This window comes from Danio rerio, chromosome 1 (assembly GCF_049306965.1).
Source record: "Danio rerio strain Tuebingen ecotype United States chromosome 1, GRCz12tu, whole genome shotgun sequence".
NCBI classification, from domain to species: Eukaryota; Metazoa; Chordata; class Actinopteri; order Cypriniformes; family Danionidae; genus Danio; species Danio rerio.
This window is the reverse complement of record NC_133176.1, coordinates 2,650,304-2,668,112: the sequence shown is the minus strand read 5'-3', so window position 1 is coordinate 2,668,112 and position 17,809 is coordinate 2,650,304. Positions and strand designations below refer to the sequence as shown.

The 17,809-nt window shown below is 33.2% G+C and overlaps 2 protein-coding genes across 13 annotated transcripts in view; one reads left to right on the top strand and one right to left on the bottom strand.

Moving 5' to 3' along the window:
- Positions 1–2,502: 2,502 nt before the first annotated feature.
- si:ch211-132g1.3 overlaps positions 2,503–17,809 on the top strand; it is a 69,988-nt gene continuing 54,681 nt past the window's right edge. For all 12 annotated transcript variants that reach the window (XM_073949297.1, XM_073949298.1, XM_073949296.1 and 9 more), the window contains exons 1-2: positions 2,503–2,623; positions 5,178–5,233. In XM_073949297.1, the coding sequence (XP_073805398.1) occupies positions 2,592–2,623; positions 5,178–5,233 (88 nt within the window). In that variant the 5' untranslated portion in view covers positions 2,503–2,591. The remainder of the gene's footprint in view (positions 2,624–5,177; positions 5,234–17,809) is intronic.
- cd2 (CD2 molecule) lies at positions 2,617–16,523 on the bottom strand. The gene is made up of 5 exons (XM_005168309.5): positions 14,558–16,523; positions 8,565–8,864; positions 8,219–8,464; positions 7,271–7,417; positions 2,617–5,906 (listed from the first exon to the last, which is right to left on the bottom strand). Exons 1-5 carry the CDS (start codon positions 14,613–14,615, stop codon positions 5,611–5,613), a joined length of 1,047 nt encoding a protein of 348 aa, XP_005168366.1. The 5' UTR covers positions 14,616–16,523; the 3' UTR covers positions 2,617–5,610.

Sequence of the window (17,809 nt, the reverse complement as noted above, 5' to 3'; positions counted from 1 at the left end):
CCAGTTAATTGTCATCCCATACAAAATCACCACGTTTAACATCTGATTTCTGAAAAAACCAGCAATTTTCACTACCTGGCTGAAATATGATGTAAAGTAGGTATCAGATCAAACAAGAAGCACAGCATTTAAACATGGAAATTAATTCTACCCCAGTATTTGAAAGGAGTTTCTGGCCTGTGGCTACTGATGGCGCATGCATTTAAATGGTCTTTCATTTCTTTTTACGCATTAACAAACAAATGAATGCTCAAGTCTGGTTAACTGGATGTATTGTAATGAGATCACAACATAAATGCTTTAAAATGAAACTTTTAAAATTGAAAATAATCGCATAAAGCTTTCACAGGAAGTTCATCATTGGCTGAAAAACACTAGCTGTGCATATAGCCCGTTGAATATACACAAAGGGCATGGAATTAGCATGGACGGAGGACACATGTCCCCACCAAAATGATCCACCAATTACTGAAACGTCCCTACCAATAATTAAATCGACTTCAAAATAAAGTAATACTCCTTCAACTCTTAATCAACACATGCACTAAGTCAAGTTTGCTACTAGTTCACCGTAATACTATTAACTGCTGTGCATTTAATCAAAATTTAGTTTTGATTTTGGCCTCCATGACTATGAAAACAGGATAATACAGTTAAATTCCATCACACACGTCTCTCTAAATTTCTGTACGTTCATACCTCTTCAAAGCCAGACTGCAGTGAAATCATGTGAAGTGACTTTTACAGCATGGGACGTGACTGTTATTTGAATTATTATTATTTTTTTTTAAATTATGAAGTACTTTATTTATGTTTTTAAAGCGTGAAACAGAATTTATGCTGTTCAATGCATGTCAAGAGTAAATCTACGCCCTTGGAATACACTGGAATCATGACAGAGTATGCTGTGATGTCCACTTCATGGCACTTACACTTGAATTAAACACACCTCTCAAGCATAAAAACATATGAAATATGCAGACAATGATTGAGATCAGCTGATTTAGAGAGAACTGTGTTTTGTCTTCAACTCCTACTTTTTTTCATAATGCTTTCTTCTGCAGGTTTATCTTAAGAGGCCACATCTCCCACGCACAGGAAAACAGACAATACAAAAAAGCTGACACGTAGGTGATGCAGTTAACCACATCCCTGAGGCCTGATATGTAGTCTTAAGGTGTGAAAAGTCACCACAGATCACAAAAACTACAGAGAAGCACGCTTTTGCATTTGCACTCCTGCACTCTGATTAACACCATTAAAACCCATTTCTATTGTCTCCGTACGAGAACTAAACCTTCAGAAATAATGCAAAAATAATGATCTGAACACAGTTTAAATGATAAGAATAGCCAGATATGCAACATTAAATATATATTTGTCTTTATTTCTGCCTTTGGTGATCTCTCAAACATAGAGATAAAATGAATATACACACTTAAGGAAACAGGCTCAAATACAAAGTACACATTAGTTTGTTATTTAAAGATGCACTTTAAAATTGCTCCCCTAAAGAAAATACAACCTCACTTATATTTACAGCAATTTGCATAAGACACACGAGAGAAAAGCTGGTTATTTGGTGCACATTTAAAAGGACTTATTTTAAAAACCATTGAAATTATATATATATTACTCTAAAACAGATGCCCAAATTATAATGCCTTGTGGGTGTGTATTCAGCATTGAACTCCCTTCTATTATAAATGGGATTGTTTTTGTTTTTAAAAATAATAAGTGCATAATAATAATAATAATAATAATAATAATAATTATATATATATATATATATATATATATATATATATATATATATATATATATATATATATATATATATATATATATATATATATATATATATATATATATATATATATATATATATATACTGCATTAATTCATATAAAACAATGTTTTATATTTTTATACTATTAAATTAATTAGGAAATTACCCATGGTCACTTTAATATAATACAGTTTGTCATATTTAACTTTCACCCACCACCCTCAATCAAGTTTGGTTCTTGCCCTTTATAAAAAAAAATAAAAAATAGTTTGAAAACCCTTTGTCCATAGCTCAGAAATAGTACATGCTTCAGTATCAGATGAAAGACAGCAGTATTTGTGCCATAAAGGCAAAGAAAACAATCCTCAAGTGGATAAAACTGTGATAAAATATCACAGTTGCATCAAAACATTATTTTTAGGGATTCACAGAATATTTGGCGAAACTATAATATATAATTCTATAGCCTAGTTATTGGCCGAATAAGAAAAACAGTTGAAACAACACAAAAAAAAATCTGCACAATTTTTGAAAATTGAATTACATTTTAAAAGTTTTGCAAAAAAGTATTTTTTTTAGTTTTAAATAAAGCAATAAATAATTAGCATAGCTACAGGTTGTTGCGTTTGGCCCTCTAGTGGTTGAAATCTACAAGTAACTCGCGGAGGAACATTGTTTTGTCGCCATGACATGAGCTGTGGTTCGGCCCCGCTGTTTGCCGCGGATGAATCTGATGCGGTCGTGATCTCCTCAGTGTTTAAATGTCACTAAAACAACTTTTAAAGTATCCCAATATCAAAAGATGGATATACGAAAAATACATCCAATAAACAGGTAAGCAGCTGATACTATGTTGTTGTTTAAAATGGATTTTTGACGTTAATAATTTACGTTACAAAAGTTAGGAAAGCTGACACTGGACTGGTTAACTGTTAACGTTAATTGCATAATATAGGCCTAACTTGACTAAGATATAAATAGACTAGTAAACTTTACCTGTGTCGCAATTCAGAGGCTATTTAATCTTAGTGAGAGGCTGACTGATATTTAAAGTGACAGGGTATTGTCTGAAATCCAATCAAAGTTTACAACCTGCCTTTAATATGGTCACCTTGCCCCATTTATGTATGAACATGTTAAAAAGTTTTTAATTTAGCAGAAAACTGGATTATTTTGGCAAACTAAATTCAATAGGTGGTAAAATATACAGTGTTAATTAAGATATTGGTGGCCATGATTTTGCCAAGTACAATGTTATCCTGGATTAACATCTGACATTATGTTGATCCTGGAACATAATTTTTCTTGGAAAATGCATTCCAGACCTATTCCCTACCCTTGAACTCAACCATAAATAAAAGGGGGAGTAAAAGGTGGAGAACAATCAAGTGCATAACCCTAACCATAGGTCTAAACTTAACATAAACGGTAAACATATCCATTAACCCTACTGAAGAAACAGCTTAAACCAGCCGGCTGGTCTTAGCTGGTCGACCAGGCTGGATTTAGAGGGGTTTTTGCCACTTCCAGGCTGGTTTCCAGCCATTTCCAGCCTGGTCTTAGCTGGTCAGGCTGGGAGATGACCAGCTAAAACCAGCTTAAAACAAGCTAGTTTTAGCTGGATTTAGCTGGTCATTTTCAAGCCTGACCAGCTAAGAACAGGCTGGAAATTGCTAGAAACCAGCCTGGAAATGACCAAAACCTCTCTAAAACCAGCCTGGTCGACAAGCTAAAACCAGCCAACCAGCTTAGGCTGGATATTTCAGCAGAGAATTCTGATTGGAATGTTGTTCCAGGATCATCATAGATGTTACACTAGCAAAAAGTCCTATTTGGTGAAATCACACTAACCAAACTAACTAATTAATAAGACTAATATTTCACTTATTTAACAGAAAATTTTAAGACAATAATATTTGTTCTTTACAGCTCATAACCTAGCAAAATATGTGAATCTCATTTGGTTCAGTGCCATTGTTTACATATTGTGCCTACAATATAGCTGACTGATATAATATAGCTTGGCATAGTCCAGGACTTGAAGAATCCTTGTGTTATATCCTCTAATTTTGAGACATTATTTTGACAAAACTTTCCTAGGTACATCCTACGGACATCCTTCAAAGGATGCATGCAGCCTCTGAACTGGGACTGAGTGATTGTTTTCATAGCGAGTTTCCAGAAAATGTGATGCTATTAGAAACAATAGTTAGCAATAGTTGTGATGCTATTAGAAACAATAGAAACAATAGTTATGACTATAGTTATGATAATGAATGCTGTCACTTTTGCTTGCAAACTGTTTTCCATTCATCGTGTTTTAAAGGTAATTGTTTTTACAAATATGTTAAATACATTAGATATGATGTTTCTTTTAGATTAAGGTGGCAAAAAAAAAAAAAAGCATTGCATAGCATTGTGTTGCAGGCGTGCCAAACTCCTGGAGGGCCACATCCCTGCACAGTTTAGTTCCGACCCTGCTTCAACACACTCACTTGTAGGTTTCAAACAAACCTGTTGGTCTCAGTTAGTTTGATCAGGTGTGTTCAATTAGGGTTTGAACTAAACCGTGCAGAGCTGCGGCCCTCCAGGAACTGAGTTTAACACCTGTGATTTAGAGTAAAGTCACGGTCACACTGGACTTTGCACCCTATAGACTTCCATTTATATGCACGTGAATGCGTCAGACCGGAAACACAAGCTCATGCTACAAGTTTGCTGCATTGCAAAGTTCAAGCTTGGTTAACCCTGCAAAGTCGCATCATGTGACTGCGTGAGACCAATCAAAGACCAAAACATCACCTCTCTGGACAGAAATTTAAAATATGGACCAATCGCTCACTTTTTTTTGGTCTAATCGTTTTGTTTATTCCCGCCCCTTTTCACAGCTCTATATGACAGAATCACGCATGTTCAAACTCTAGTGTGACCACGGCATAAAGCAAAAACACAGTTTGGGAAATGGTTTTATGTGTACTTTATGGAAATTGTTTTGATTTTAGTGAATAAAAGAGTTTGGTCTTTGCTAAATTTGCATTGTAAATTATGACAAATATAGCGCACAAGTTGCAGGTGCTCATAATTATGGAGTTTTTAAGTAGGGCCACAATACTTGGAAAAAATGTGATATGCAATATTAAATACTGCAGTAACAAAATTCAAGAAATGTTTTTTTATTTGCTATTTTTTTAAGTAATTTATTTATGTAATGATCATACTAAAATAAACTGATATTTTTCTGATATTATCAAATCAAACTCAAGCAAGGTGCAAACATTTAGTCTTTAAAACACTGAATTATTAAAACTTTGGCAGATATTCAGATTCTTATTTGCTGTTGTAAATTTCCTCTCTCATTTCGACTATTTTTTATTTATTTAATTTTCAGCTCTAGGTTCATCGATGAGCCACTTCAGCCAATAGCAGAACGGCACTACTGTGGAGGTAAGTCTAACGATAATAAGGCCCTATCTGATTGGTCAAATGTAAATAAAACAGTCTATGCATGCAGCATGGAATAAATGTAATTTATAGCACCTCTCTGCGATGCAGATATTGCAAATACTATTATAGCGATTAAAAAAATTTGATAAATTGTGCAGTCATAGCTTTCAATATAAATCGCCATCTACTTTTCTATGTGAACAGTTTTGGCATTGTAAGTTCTTAAACTTTGTTGGGTAAAATAAAAAAAAAAAGATTTTTATTGTAAGCTAACTATGTATTAAACGGAGCTCTTACCATATAGTAACGCTGTTAGTTTACAAAAGTAATTGCAGGAAATTCTCATATTGCTATTGTTCAGTAAACACGCAGGCATCTCATTCCATTGGACGGTAGGGCTCCTGGTGTTTCTTCCGGTGTTGTTTATTCCTCGGGCGAGGTAAGGGCGGTGGGTCTTCCTCATCCTCGTCCTGAGGCGGTGGTGGAGGTCGAGCGCGGATCTGAGCTTTGGGTTGAGGTTGTGTCTGTGGCGTTGATTGTGGAGACGGGTTACAGTGCATGGACTCTTCTTGTGGGATAGGGGGCGCCGGTTGACCTCTTGCAGTTTGTTTGGATCTGTTTGTACCATTGCTATATGGAGGTTGAAGCTCTGTCAATCTGAACTCTTCCACATCTAAAAGGTAGCAAAGACAAGATGTTTCAGATGTTACAAGTAATACAAGTACTCTAGGGCTGGTCGATATGACAGAAATCTTGTATCACGATATAAGTAATCTAATATGAAAATGATATATATCACTATATAGGTAATTTCTTATGATAGCGATAAATATCACAATATAAGTAATCTCATATGATAACGATATATATCACAATACAAGAAATCTCTTATGATAACCATATATATCATAAGTAATCTTATATGATAACAATATATATCACAGTGAAAGTAATCTCAAACGAAATAAGTAATCTAATATGATAATAATATATATCACGTTATAAGTACCATCGTATGACAACAGTATGTCACAATTTAAGTAATCTCATGATAACGATATGTATCACGATACAAGTAATCTCATATGGGAATGATATTAATGTCATGATGTCAAGTAATCTTATATAATTACGATATATATCACAATTAAAGTAGTCCATTATATGATAACAATATATTTAACGATATAAGTGATCTCATATAATAAATATATCACTATAAGTAATCTCAATATAGTAAAGTATAAATATATAATAATATATATAAAATACATATAATATAAAATGTAAAATGCTTTTTAAAAACTATTGATTACAGGTGCAACATAAAAATGCTAATTTTGCTAAATAAAAATGTTAATATGCAAACATTGCACTTTCAAGATTGCAACTTTCTCACAATGCCGTTATTCATGCTTCTGTTGTCAGATTTGATTATTTTTAATAGTCGCGGCTGTTAGTTCTTAGAAATTCCGTTTTTAATGCTGACAGTTCTGCTTAATGTCTCAGAAAGCCACATAAAGACATTTGCATACAGGATACTGGTTAGATCTGTCTTCAAGATCTGGTGCCGTCTAAACAAAGAGATTTGGCAAATGCATTCTTATAGAAAACCTAAACAAATTCATCACATGCAAATGTTAATCATTACATATTTTAGAGTTTAGGTTTATTTTCAGAACCTGACTCCGTCAACATATTGTATCTAATACATATCAAACTGCAGTAAAGACTTTGTGTTCCTGTATTAAAAATAGATCATTAAAACTATTACCCAGTTTTTGAGAGAGAAAACAAACTTTTATAGGTACATTTAAAATGCATTGTTGTATTTATACAAGTATATTTGAGATTTGGCAGTCAAGAATTCAATTCAATTCAAGTTTATTTGTATAGCTCTTTTCACAATAATTTTTACAATAAAAGGTGCACATTAGTACATTGAAGGAATATTCTGTAAATTTTTCATGTTTGACGACAACAACTGCTAAAACTCCACATTCTTATCTCATTATTTTAAAGATGATGAAAACATACCTAGTCGGTGCTTCTTGCGTCTACAGCTTCGACATGCACAGCAGATGAGAACTGTAAGCAGCAGAAGCAAAAGAGCTCCTCCACCTGCTAAAATCCCAATCATGATCCAAAAATCAAATCCAAAAAGTGTAGGAGGAAAGGAACTACCTGTAAGATAGGACAGTTGTCATGAAGTCAGTAAGAAATAGTGCATCAGTGAAAACTATAATACATATATACATATATCAGCCCCAGATATTTACTGGCCAATATTGTATTAATTTAAAACAATCAGCATATATCTACAATAATATACAAAATGCAGATGGTTTACTAATTAGATGGAGGAAAAGCTGCACATAATTTGAATAATCCAAGTTTTTTCTCATAGAAAAGATGGGGAAATAAGTATTAAACTTTTTATCATTTCCCCAAAAAGCATATTTCTAAAGATTCTCTTGACTTGAAATTTTGGGACGTTGGTAACAACCAAAGAAATCCATATATGCTAAAAAACTAAACTAATTAGTTGCTTTTTGACTCATAATGAAAGTTTCTACAGGTTGTACACAGTTTTTGGAGAGTCAGCTTGAACTTAAAAAATACTCTTGCTTTACTGTCAGTGTTTTGTGATTGTACGTCAGCTATAGCTGCGAAAATAGGAAAAGGCCAGACCAAAAACCAGTGCAATAAAACAAAAGTGAAATCATGAACAGATCTGCTCAGTCGATTGGTAAACCATCAATTCTACCAGAGAACGTGTGCAGTTAAAGGGATAGTTCACCCAAAATTGACTTAAACAGGTTTAAGGGTGAGTATGAAACTGAGTAACTAAAAGCAGGGCTGTTAATAAGCCTAAAAATAGGTGTTTTCTGTGGTCAACAAGAGCATTTATTAAGAAGTTATATTTGTAATAAAGATTATAAATTGATTTATCAGGAATAAGAATGTGCAATAAATATGACTTACATGAGGCTGAAACTTTGTCACTTAGTGCACTGCTTACAGGATTGGTCAGATTGCATGCGTACTCTTTATTCTTCACGTCAGACAATTTTAAGGTCAGATCAGATTTTTTTTCATCTAGCTTCTTCGTGCCGTCTTCATACCAGAATATCGTCAGATCTTTATTGTTTCCAAGGTGTTTACAGTGGAGTATTACATTTCCTTGAGATGCAGTACAGTTGATCTCCACAGTAGGTTTAGGAGCCTTCACTGTAATAGAAACATGATGGTTATTTGCAGCTTAAGGAACTCCTACAGAAACATGCAGTGTCTTATTTTGTTATGTTTTGGAAGGATGTGAATATTTTACCATAAACTTTAAGTTCCACTGTTTCATCACCAATCTGTGTGCCACCTTTATTAAAAGCACTGTATCTATATGTGCCGGTGTTACTCAGATGAACACTTTTAAATCGTAAAGATCCGTCTTCTTCTATTGTTAATCCTGCTGGAGGTTTTTTCTTGGATCCTTTTTTCCATTCAGTTGTGTTTCCATCACTGTAGGTAAAGGCCCATCTGATATCAGCAGGTTTTTCATTGTTTGTTGTTTTCCCATTAATGCTGTAGGGTTTTCCTTCTAGTAAATGTTCTGTACGTGTCTGTGCTGAGTCTGTAATCAGTAAAATGATATTAGCATTTGATAGAACTCAACAGGCTTTAAAGGCTCATACACTGTAAAACATGTATGGGTTTCACACAAATCATTCAAGTTGCTCCAAAACAAAAAGGTTAAGTTAACACTGTGTCCTTACTACATCCGACACGGCACCACAATGTGCGATAAAAGGTATCTTTTCCATTTAACGGCAGAACAACAGTATAATATACACTGTAGAAAATGCTGGGTTCCACAATTCCATCATGTTGTCCCAACACAAATCAATTACCAATTTAACTTAATTGTTTTTACAGATTAATATGCATTGATGATAAAACAATTAAGTTATCCCTGAAAAAAACCTTAAGAATTGTTTTGTTTTAATGTATTTTAAACAAGCAGCTAAAGTTGTTTTTGAGGGTATTACTAAAATAATGATCACCTCAGGTACTGATTATGTGCTTAATTCAGTATTAAATGCTCCCAATGTGAGTTTTAATACAATTGTATGTGAATTTTATTGCCATACTACTGAAAACAGTTTCAGATAGCTCCCCTTAGGTCTTGAAAATGAAGTAACTAGCAAAGGGTTTGAGAATGAAAGGCAGAACTGTGCTAACCAACGACATCAGTCATTTAGAAGTCTATTAATAATGTTAAAGAGGTTTAATATGTATTAATTACATTAAAAGCCTTTACCATTTCATTGGGAGTGCGGTGGCTTGTATTAAATGAAAGGCTGGTATTATAAATGTTTCTGTTGCATCATATTGGGTTCAGACAGACAAATTGCATGTCTCTAGAATCTTGGCACGTTGCATTTTGTTAGGACATGGGCTAACAAATTTAAGTAGATTAAACCTAAAATCTCAAGAATTGTGTTGTTTAAGCTTATTTTACACAAATAGTTTAAAAAAGCAAAACATTTATGTGTTTTTGAGTGCATGTGATCTACTACTGCTCACTATGGTGGTTTAGTTTCTTCTGTTGCCCTCAAGTTTGTAAATCTAACCAAATAAAAGCACATGCCAAATCATTAAAGGGGATAGTTCACTCAAAAATGAAAACTCTGTCGCCATTTACTGAATCTCAGGTTGGTCCAATCCTGTTAAGACCTTTTTGTAAAGTATTTAGAAGAATGTCAATAACCAAAAAAGATACTGAGGCTCATTTGCTTATTATGCTAACTATTGGAGTAAATGAATAGCTCAAGGGCAGAGAATTAGCATGGACGGAGTGGACGTGTCTTTTTTTTTAAAAATGTCCCCTCCAATAATTGACTGTAATTACCTCCAAAAAAAATGAATGCTCTGTCAAACTTTATCATTCTCTCCTCAAGTTTTACCAACACATATGGACATACTATTGATGCTTGTGTTATTCAACTATTTTTGTGATGATGCAAAGACTGGATGAGCTTTTGTTGCTTGACTGATTTGTTGTGTTTGTTTCAAATTGATTCCTACTTGAAATGTTATATGAGTGTGTATTTGTTTGATGTTCGCAATGGAGTTTTCTTAGTTGTTTGATTCCTGATTTAATTTCCAAACACGATTGAGGGTGGGAAATGATGGTATTTTGGAGAGTTTATTCCCAATGATCATAACTTTGTAAGGTTTCCTGCTTATTATATTGTTATTTTTTTGTTTGACTTATTTGACAGTAAGATTCTGTCTGGCATCCCAGCATTTATAAAGAGAGCAGAAGGAAACGTTACAAAGGGAGCGGCTGCTATAGTATGTTTGGATGTTCACGTCGCCAAAACTACAGTACAAGGAAATGTTGTTAGGTTAGATCTGCACATTTGGAGTTTGAAGTCACTTGAAGTCAAGTTTGCTACGAGTCCACCATAACAGCTAGTATGGCTGTGTAATTAATTAAAATTTAGTTTTGACTTACACAAAAATTTAGTCGCCTATAAAAAGTCATTTATCCTAATTGCAGTTGTTGTTTTAAATCGGATCACTGCTTGAAGCGAATGAGGTGGTTGTCAAGAATGATGTGCAGTAATATGTATGGGGCTAATTTGTTTTTTAAATTTTAAACATATGTTGTTGTCTTGATGAGTGTTGTTATGGTGGGATTGTTGTATTTATGCAATTGTTGTCTTAAATCCAATGTAAAGACAAATTTATTTTCTGTGCCAAGCAGAACGGACAATCAAGTTTAAACTAAAACTAAACTAAACAAAATGTTGGCCTCAACAATGATTACGAATAAACAACAATTGAGATAAAATTGTTATTGCGCCACATGCCTGCACCTTTCCAGAAGTCATTCATCTGCGAAGTAAAAACATGTAAATTTACTTTTGCAGCATGAGATGCATTTGATTTATCAATATTATTTGTTATATCAATATTAGTAATTGTATTTTATTTATTAATGTTTTAAGAATGCAAATAGATCTTGTGCTGTTCAGTTTTCATGCTCTGAGACGAAACAGATCAGTGACATGTAAAGTCATCTTTTAGCTTAAGGTGCATGCACAAATAGCTGTATTCCTGCAAAAATGTGTTCAGATGCTAAGCAATTATGCACATGAACTCTTTGTTAAATTTATAAACATTAACCCAGTTAAAGGGTTAAATTAGGTCCTCACAAATCTACACTATTGGGTTTGCGAGATCTGTTTGGTTTGACATTCTTCCAGTTTTTTTTCCTTTGAGTTCACGAGTGAAAGAAACGATAGGGTGAACTACCCCTTTAAATTTAAAAAGCAAATAGCGTTGTCTATTTTATTGGAAACCAACAGTATCTGTTCATTTCTTTTGGATAAAAGAAGCACAAAATTAAAGCTGACCAACACTTCTCCATCCACATGCTTTTCGGATTTGAAGTGCTTCTACAGTATTATCCACATTTCTAAAAGTGTCTGCTAAATAATATGAGGAATTAGCATGAAGTGGATTTTTCGGGTTGGCTTTTTTAAAATACTTTGAATTAATTTTTTAGTTCAATTACATTTTTAAATTCTATTCCTTTCATTACTGGTTATAAACAATATTAAGAGGACTTACTTAACATGTACAGGGTGTGCAGTTAAACAGAAGCTATACATTTTCACAATGGGGAATTTCTAAAAAAACACCCCAATTTAAACAGCGAAATTATGTTCAATGTTAGGAAACGACAAAAAATAACACACACACACACACACACACACACACACACACACACACACACACACACACACACACACACACACACACACACAGACACACATACACACACACACACACTGTATGTTTACCTTTAAACCTATTTGAACCAACATGCTATAAATAAACATATTGTCAGTGTTCTACACAATTAAGACGATACTGGAGTAAATGAATTAAATTATTATTAAATTTTAATATATAAGCTTTTGTTAAAAAAAGACTTTTGTCTCAAACTTATTCTAAAATTCAGATTTTTCTTTCAGACCGTGTTAACAAAAGCGTTTTCACAGTAATGCTAGTAGATCAGTTATCAGTTCTTAATAGAAAAAAACTTGTGACTGTGAGAAACATAATAATCTTAAGATCCTTGTTTCTTTTAAAAGTACTTTTTTGTGTAATGTAATTGTTTTAGGATGTTTTGGTGGTTATTCAGTACATATGTTATATATTTTAATAGTTTAATATTGTTTTATTGATGCTCATTAGAATCACAAGACATCACTAGTACCAATCAGGAGAAAACTAAATTAGTTCTCATTTTCTTCCTCTGAATCAAGTAGAACAGTTATATATTATTGCATCAAGAACAATGTTTAGGCCAAAATACAAGTAAAAATATATAATAATAAAATAAATAAAGTAACACAATAAATAAAATGCATATTGGGCCATACAGCAATACAGAAAAATATATAAATACACAGATGCAATGGGTACAGCAGTGGAAAAAAATAAAAATATACAAAATAAAAATACAAAAGGAACAAGGAAAGAAGAAAAACAACATATATAATCATGTATATTTTCTCTGTGCTCTCCATTTATAGTTATTTTTGTCTAAATCTGAATGTATCTTGACAAACTATACATCATGTGCATTCCATTTTAAAGTGTGAACTCAAAAATGTGGTTAAAGCGTCTTTATGAAAGCATCAGAGCAGTGTATATCTAATGAGCTCATTTGCAAAAATTGGGAACTCAGATTTTAAATAGGAAAGGAGAAGGTTGTGTCATATGGCCAAGAATATTGTGACTCTTACGTGCAATTTGTGCTCTGCATTAAACTCATCCACACACAAGCAAAGTGGTAAACACACAAGCACACATCGTGAACACACACCCAATAGAGCCGGTGCCGGTATTCAAACCTACGACCAACTATCAAACCATTTAAACTCAAGCACACTATAAAAATGCTGGATTCCACACAATTCGCAACATGAGGGAATTAAGTTAACTTAGTTTTTACCAATTTAAGTGGATTGAAAACAATAACAGAATTCAATTGTTCACCAAAAAAGTCAAGAATTGTGTTGTTTCAGCTCATTTAAAATAAGCAGTTTCAGCAAATAGCAAGCGTCATTTTTTTTTGAGTGCACACATACTTTTATAAATCATGTTTCATCTGTTTTTGCAAATAGACTATAAATTATTGTTATTTTTTTATAATAGGTAGACACAAGCCGACTTTTAGTCCATCAGTTTGCATGTAAGCGACACTACAAATTCTTCTTAAAAACTAAGTAAAAGTGGCTATAGTAAAAAATTACATGGTTGTCTTAAATTTAAGTTGACTTAAATAACGTTACTCAATCAGTTTCACTTGAATTACATTAAACAGACTCAAAACAGCATGTATAAACTAAAATATTAAGTTGTAATACTATTAACGCAGTGTAATAATTTATAATAATTACCTAAAAGCAAATGTTTCCATGACTAAATAAAATTTTTACAGTGTGCAAACATTTTTTAAATATTTATTTCTCATTAGTCTTTGATTGAATCTTTGGTGATCATAAAAAAGTAGCAAAATTTTTAATTAGCGAAATGGTTAAAACTATGTCAGTTAATATATTTATTAGGACGAACAAACAATTAGTAATACATTTATTACGGTATTTGTTCATATTTGTTCATGTTAGTTAAGGATATTTAATTTTAATAATGTTAGTTCATGTTTAGGTTTCACACAATTCCTTCATGTTGTTTCAACACAAACCGATTACGCTAACTTAATTGTTTTTACAAATTTAAGTTGATTTGAACGTAAATAACTTGTCCCTAATCTCCGAAAAATAATTAGGTTGTTTCAACTCATTTTAAATAGTTTAACAAGCAACAAAAGTCTTTTGTTTGAGTGTAACTCACTTGAACAATCATTAAAATAATTAACATTAACAAGCACAACTGTGTATTTTAATAATGCATTAGTAAATGTTGAACTATGATTAATAATTAATACAACAATATTTATACTTAATAATCATGTTAATAAATACATTAAGTAATCGACCATTAATCTAAAGTGTTACAGCAAAATTGTTAATTACACACAGGAGCTTACTATTACAATAAAACACTGCAATATTTACAGCATCCACACATTAATATGAACCACAATACTAAATACATTCAAATCACATTGTAACTTTTGATCTCAACATCAGATTTTCTCACTAAAATCACTGAATTAAACGCGAAAGCGATTTTTATCTTTAGTCTGTTCACACATCTATATTAAATAAAATCAGAACTTACCAGTGAGCGCAGCGAAGCCACAGAGGAATAAAAACAAGAGATTGTTTTGGCAGCTCATTGCTCTTCTGAACGCAACAATTGTTCCAGAAAGTTTTCTCAATCGGCAGAAGGAAACACAGAGAGTTTCCTGTTAGAGCGGGGCGGTGGTGTAGAAAGAACTGAAGATGTCAGTTATAGCATTACTTTAACACAGGTGTGCACGTGTGCCATCTAACACAGGTGTTTCTGTGTGCAAAATATAGACGATATCTGATTATTTTGTGATGCTGTTTTTATCTTGAGCTTGTGGTTGTAATGCACTGATTTTAAAAATATTAGGGCGTTATCATAGCATCTCATTTGTTAATATTAGCCATCAGGAACAGAAACAGAAACAGAGAGTGATAAGCTATTAACGTTCATGATGCATTGGAAATATGTGTGCTGTTTAGGAAAATGTCTTGCTCTCTGGTGTTGATTATATGTATATGGAGCTATGAATGTTTTATTTAACTCTCATGTTAAGTGTTTTTAGAAATATTATACATATGATCACATAAAAATAGCCATTAGTGGATTATTGTGGTATTTAGAATCAACTTAATCATATCATCTCATTGGAATAATGGTAATTTTAGATTCTTTAAAGTAACTCGACCCTAAAAATGTGCAGCTAAAAATGTTCAATGGTTTATACGGCAGTTATTGATTTGTAGGTGTGCATGTGTTTATTTACATTTTCGATGTGTGTTTGTTATGAAGAATAGTTGTAAAAACAGGTTTATTTTGATGGTCTTAAAGCATTTGCAAAAATTGGATATTTCAATAAAACCTAAGCATTTTTAGAGATGTGTTAGCTTCTCCTTTTTGGTCAGATTATACAAAATAGTAAATGTTGAAATGAAGATGAATGCATGCTGTGTGAGTATTTAGTTCATGTCAGCCAGTGTTACTTTGTATAATTGGTGGATATAAAGTTTGAAATGCTTGTGCTTTATGTAATTTTAATATCTCACACCTGATAGTTTAGGATGGTGTTTCAAAACCCAAAATGGGTTTGACGTCTAGACCAGTGACCTGGTGGCTTAAATACAAAATTAGAGACAAATACATTTTATTCAGTGTAATGCTGCCATCTTGTGGGTCAGATCAGAAATGCTTTGTTTTTGTTGCAAGTGCATTAAAGAGAGTTAGTCTGTTGTAAAGAAAGTTTTCTGCAGTTTTTGAGTAAAATATTGTTTGATTCGGGCAGTACTGTGGCTCAGTGGTTAGCACTATGGCCTCACAGTGAGAAGGTCTCTGGTTTGAGGCCCAGCTGGGTCAGTTGGCATTTTTGTGTGGAGTTTGCATGTTCTCCCCGTGTTGGCGTGGGTTTCCTCCGGATGCTCCGGTTTCCCTCACAGTCCAAACACATGCACTATAGGGGAATTGATGAACTAAATTGGCCGTAGTGTATGTGTGTGAATGAGTGTGTAAGGGTGTTTCCTACTGAGTTGCAGCTAGAAGGGCTCCCACTGCATAAAAAAACATATGCTATAAAGGTTGGCGGTTCATTCCGCTGTGGCAGCTTCTGATAATTAGAGACTAAGCAGAAGGAAAATGAATGCCTGACTTGTGTGTATTTTTTACAAGTGAAAAAAGTGCATTTGTTACTTATTTTCTACCTGATCCGACTATAAAATAGTTACTTTAGATGTTCTCACATTAGGCAAATGTTTAGTTTACCTGACCAAACATCGATCAACTACAGACACACATAATGCAGTGTGCTTAATATCAAACATTGATATGGACTAGTATTCTTCTTAACAGTAACAGTTTTTTTTATTTCAGTCTATTAATGCAAAATACAATCAAAACCTACCAATGAGAAAAGCAAGGCCACAGAGGAATACAAGTAAGAGATTGTGTTGGCAGCACTATTTATTCTACCTCAGGTTTTTCCAAACCTTTATGCATTTTCTTCTTTGGTTGAAAACAAATGAAGATAGATTGAAGAAAGAAAATTGTAACAGAAGAAAGAAACGTATAAAGGTTTGACAGGATTAATGACTTTGGTAAAATGTGGGTCACATTGCCAAACTAGTTGAGAACCACTGCTCTGCATTAGAATGTGGTAAAAAAACATGCATTACTTTATTACTAGTTTTTTTACCATGTTTAAAAATGAGCAATCTAGGCCTTTGCTCAGCTGTAAGATTTTCTATTTCTTCCTTCTGTTCCTCCTAAAACATTTATGTCCTAGTCAGTTGCTTTCAGTTTCCTACATTCTTCTAAATATGATTTTTCTGTTCATCAGAAGAAAAAAACTATCCCAAACTGTGTTGTACATTGTCTTAAAGAAGATATTTTGAAGAGAGCTGGAAACCTGTAACTATTGACTTCCTAAGGAAGAAAAAGCAAATACTATGAAAGTCAATGGTTACAGGTTTCCAACATTTTTCTAAATATCTGCTATTATGTTCAACATAATCAACTCTTAAAGGTTTGAAACAAGTAAAGGGTGAGTAAAGGATGACAGAACTTACATTTTTGGGTGAACTGTTCCTTTAAAGATACACTAAATGGTTATTGAAAGATGCCATTGACCACAGTGTGTCATCAAATACTGCCCCTATAGTCTACACATGCACATAATCTGATCGGGTCTGGATGAATCAAATGATGTGCACCAGGGTGTAATTAATTACAGTACGATAAAAAAATCTGGATCTGTGACAGCTCAGTGCATTTTTGTTACTTGACATCAACACAAAACATTCTAAACATTATCCATACAGTGCTTCTTTGGTTACTTACAAAACTTGATTATCTATCATAAACTCATATGGAGTTAAAGTTATATTCAATCTGCATAACAACTCTTATATTTTAATTGCAATTTATATTAATTATATTGTAATCACAACAGTCTGTTCACACATCTATAAATGCAATCAAAAGCACTAGTGAGTGCAGCGAGGCTATAGGAATAAAAGAGATTGTGCTGACAGCTCATTGCTCTACTGAATACAGCAAATACTCAAGAAACCTTTGACAATTGTCTGAGAAAAAGAAAACGTGCCTGTCTGTGATCAAAAAGTTGGTGATGGTTTCATTTTCTTTCTATGAGCAGACTGAAGCTCTAGTTGACGTCACTGATGTGAAATGAATCTGGTCATACGTTGCATACTGAGCATGCCTGCATAAGCACACAATATGTTATGTTGCATATACTGTATAGGCTGTGTGAAGTTATCCGTGCTGAAAAAAGGAACCATCATCAAGTTTGAA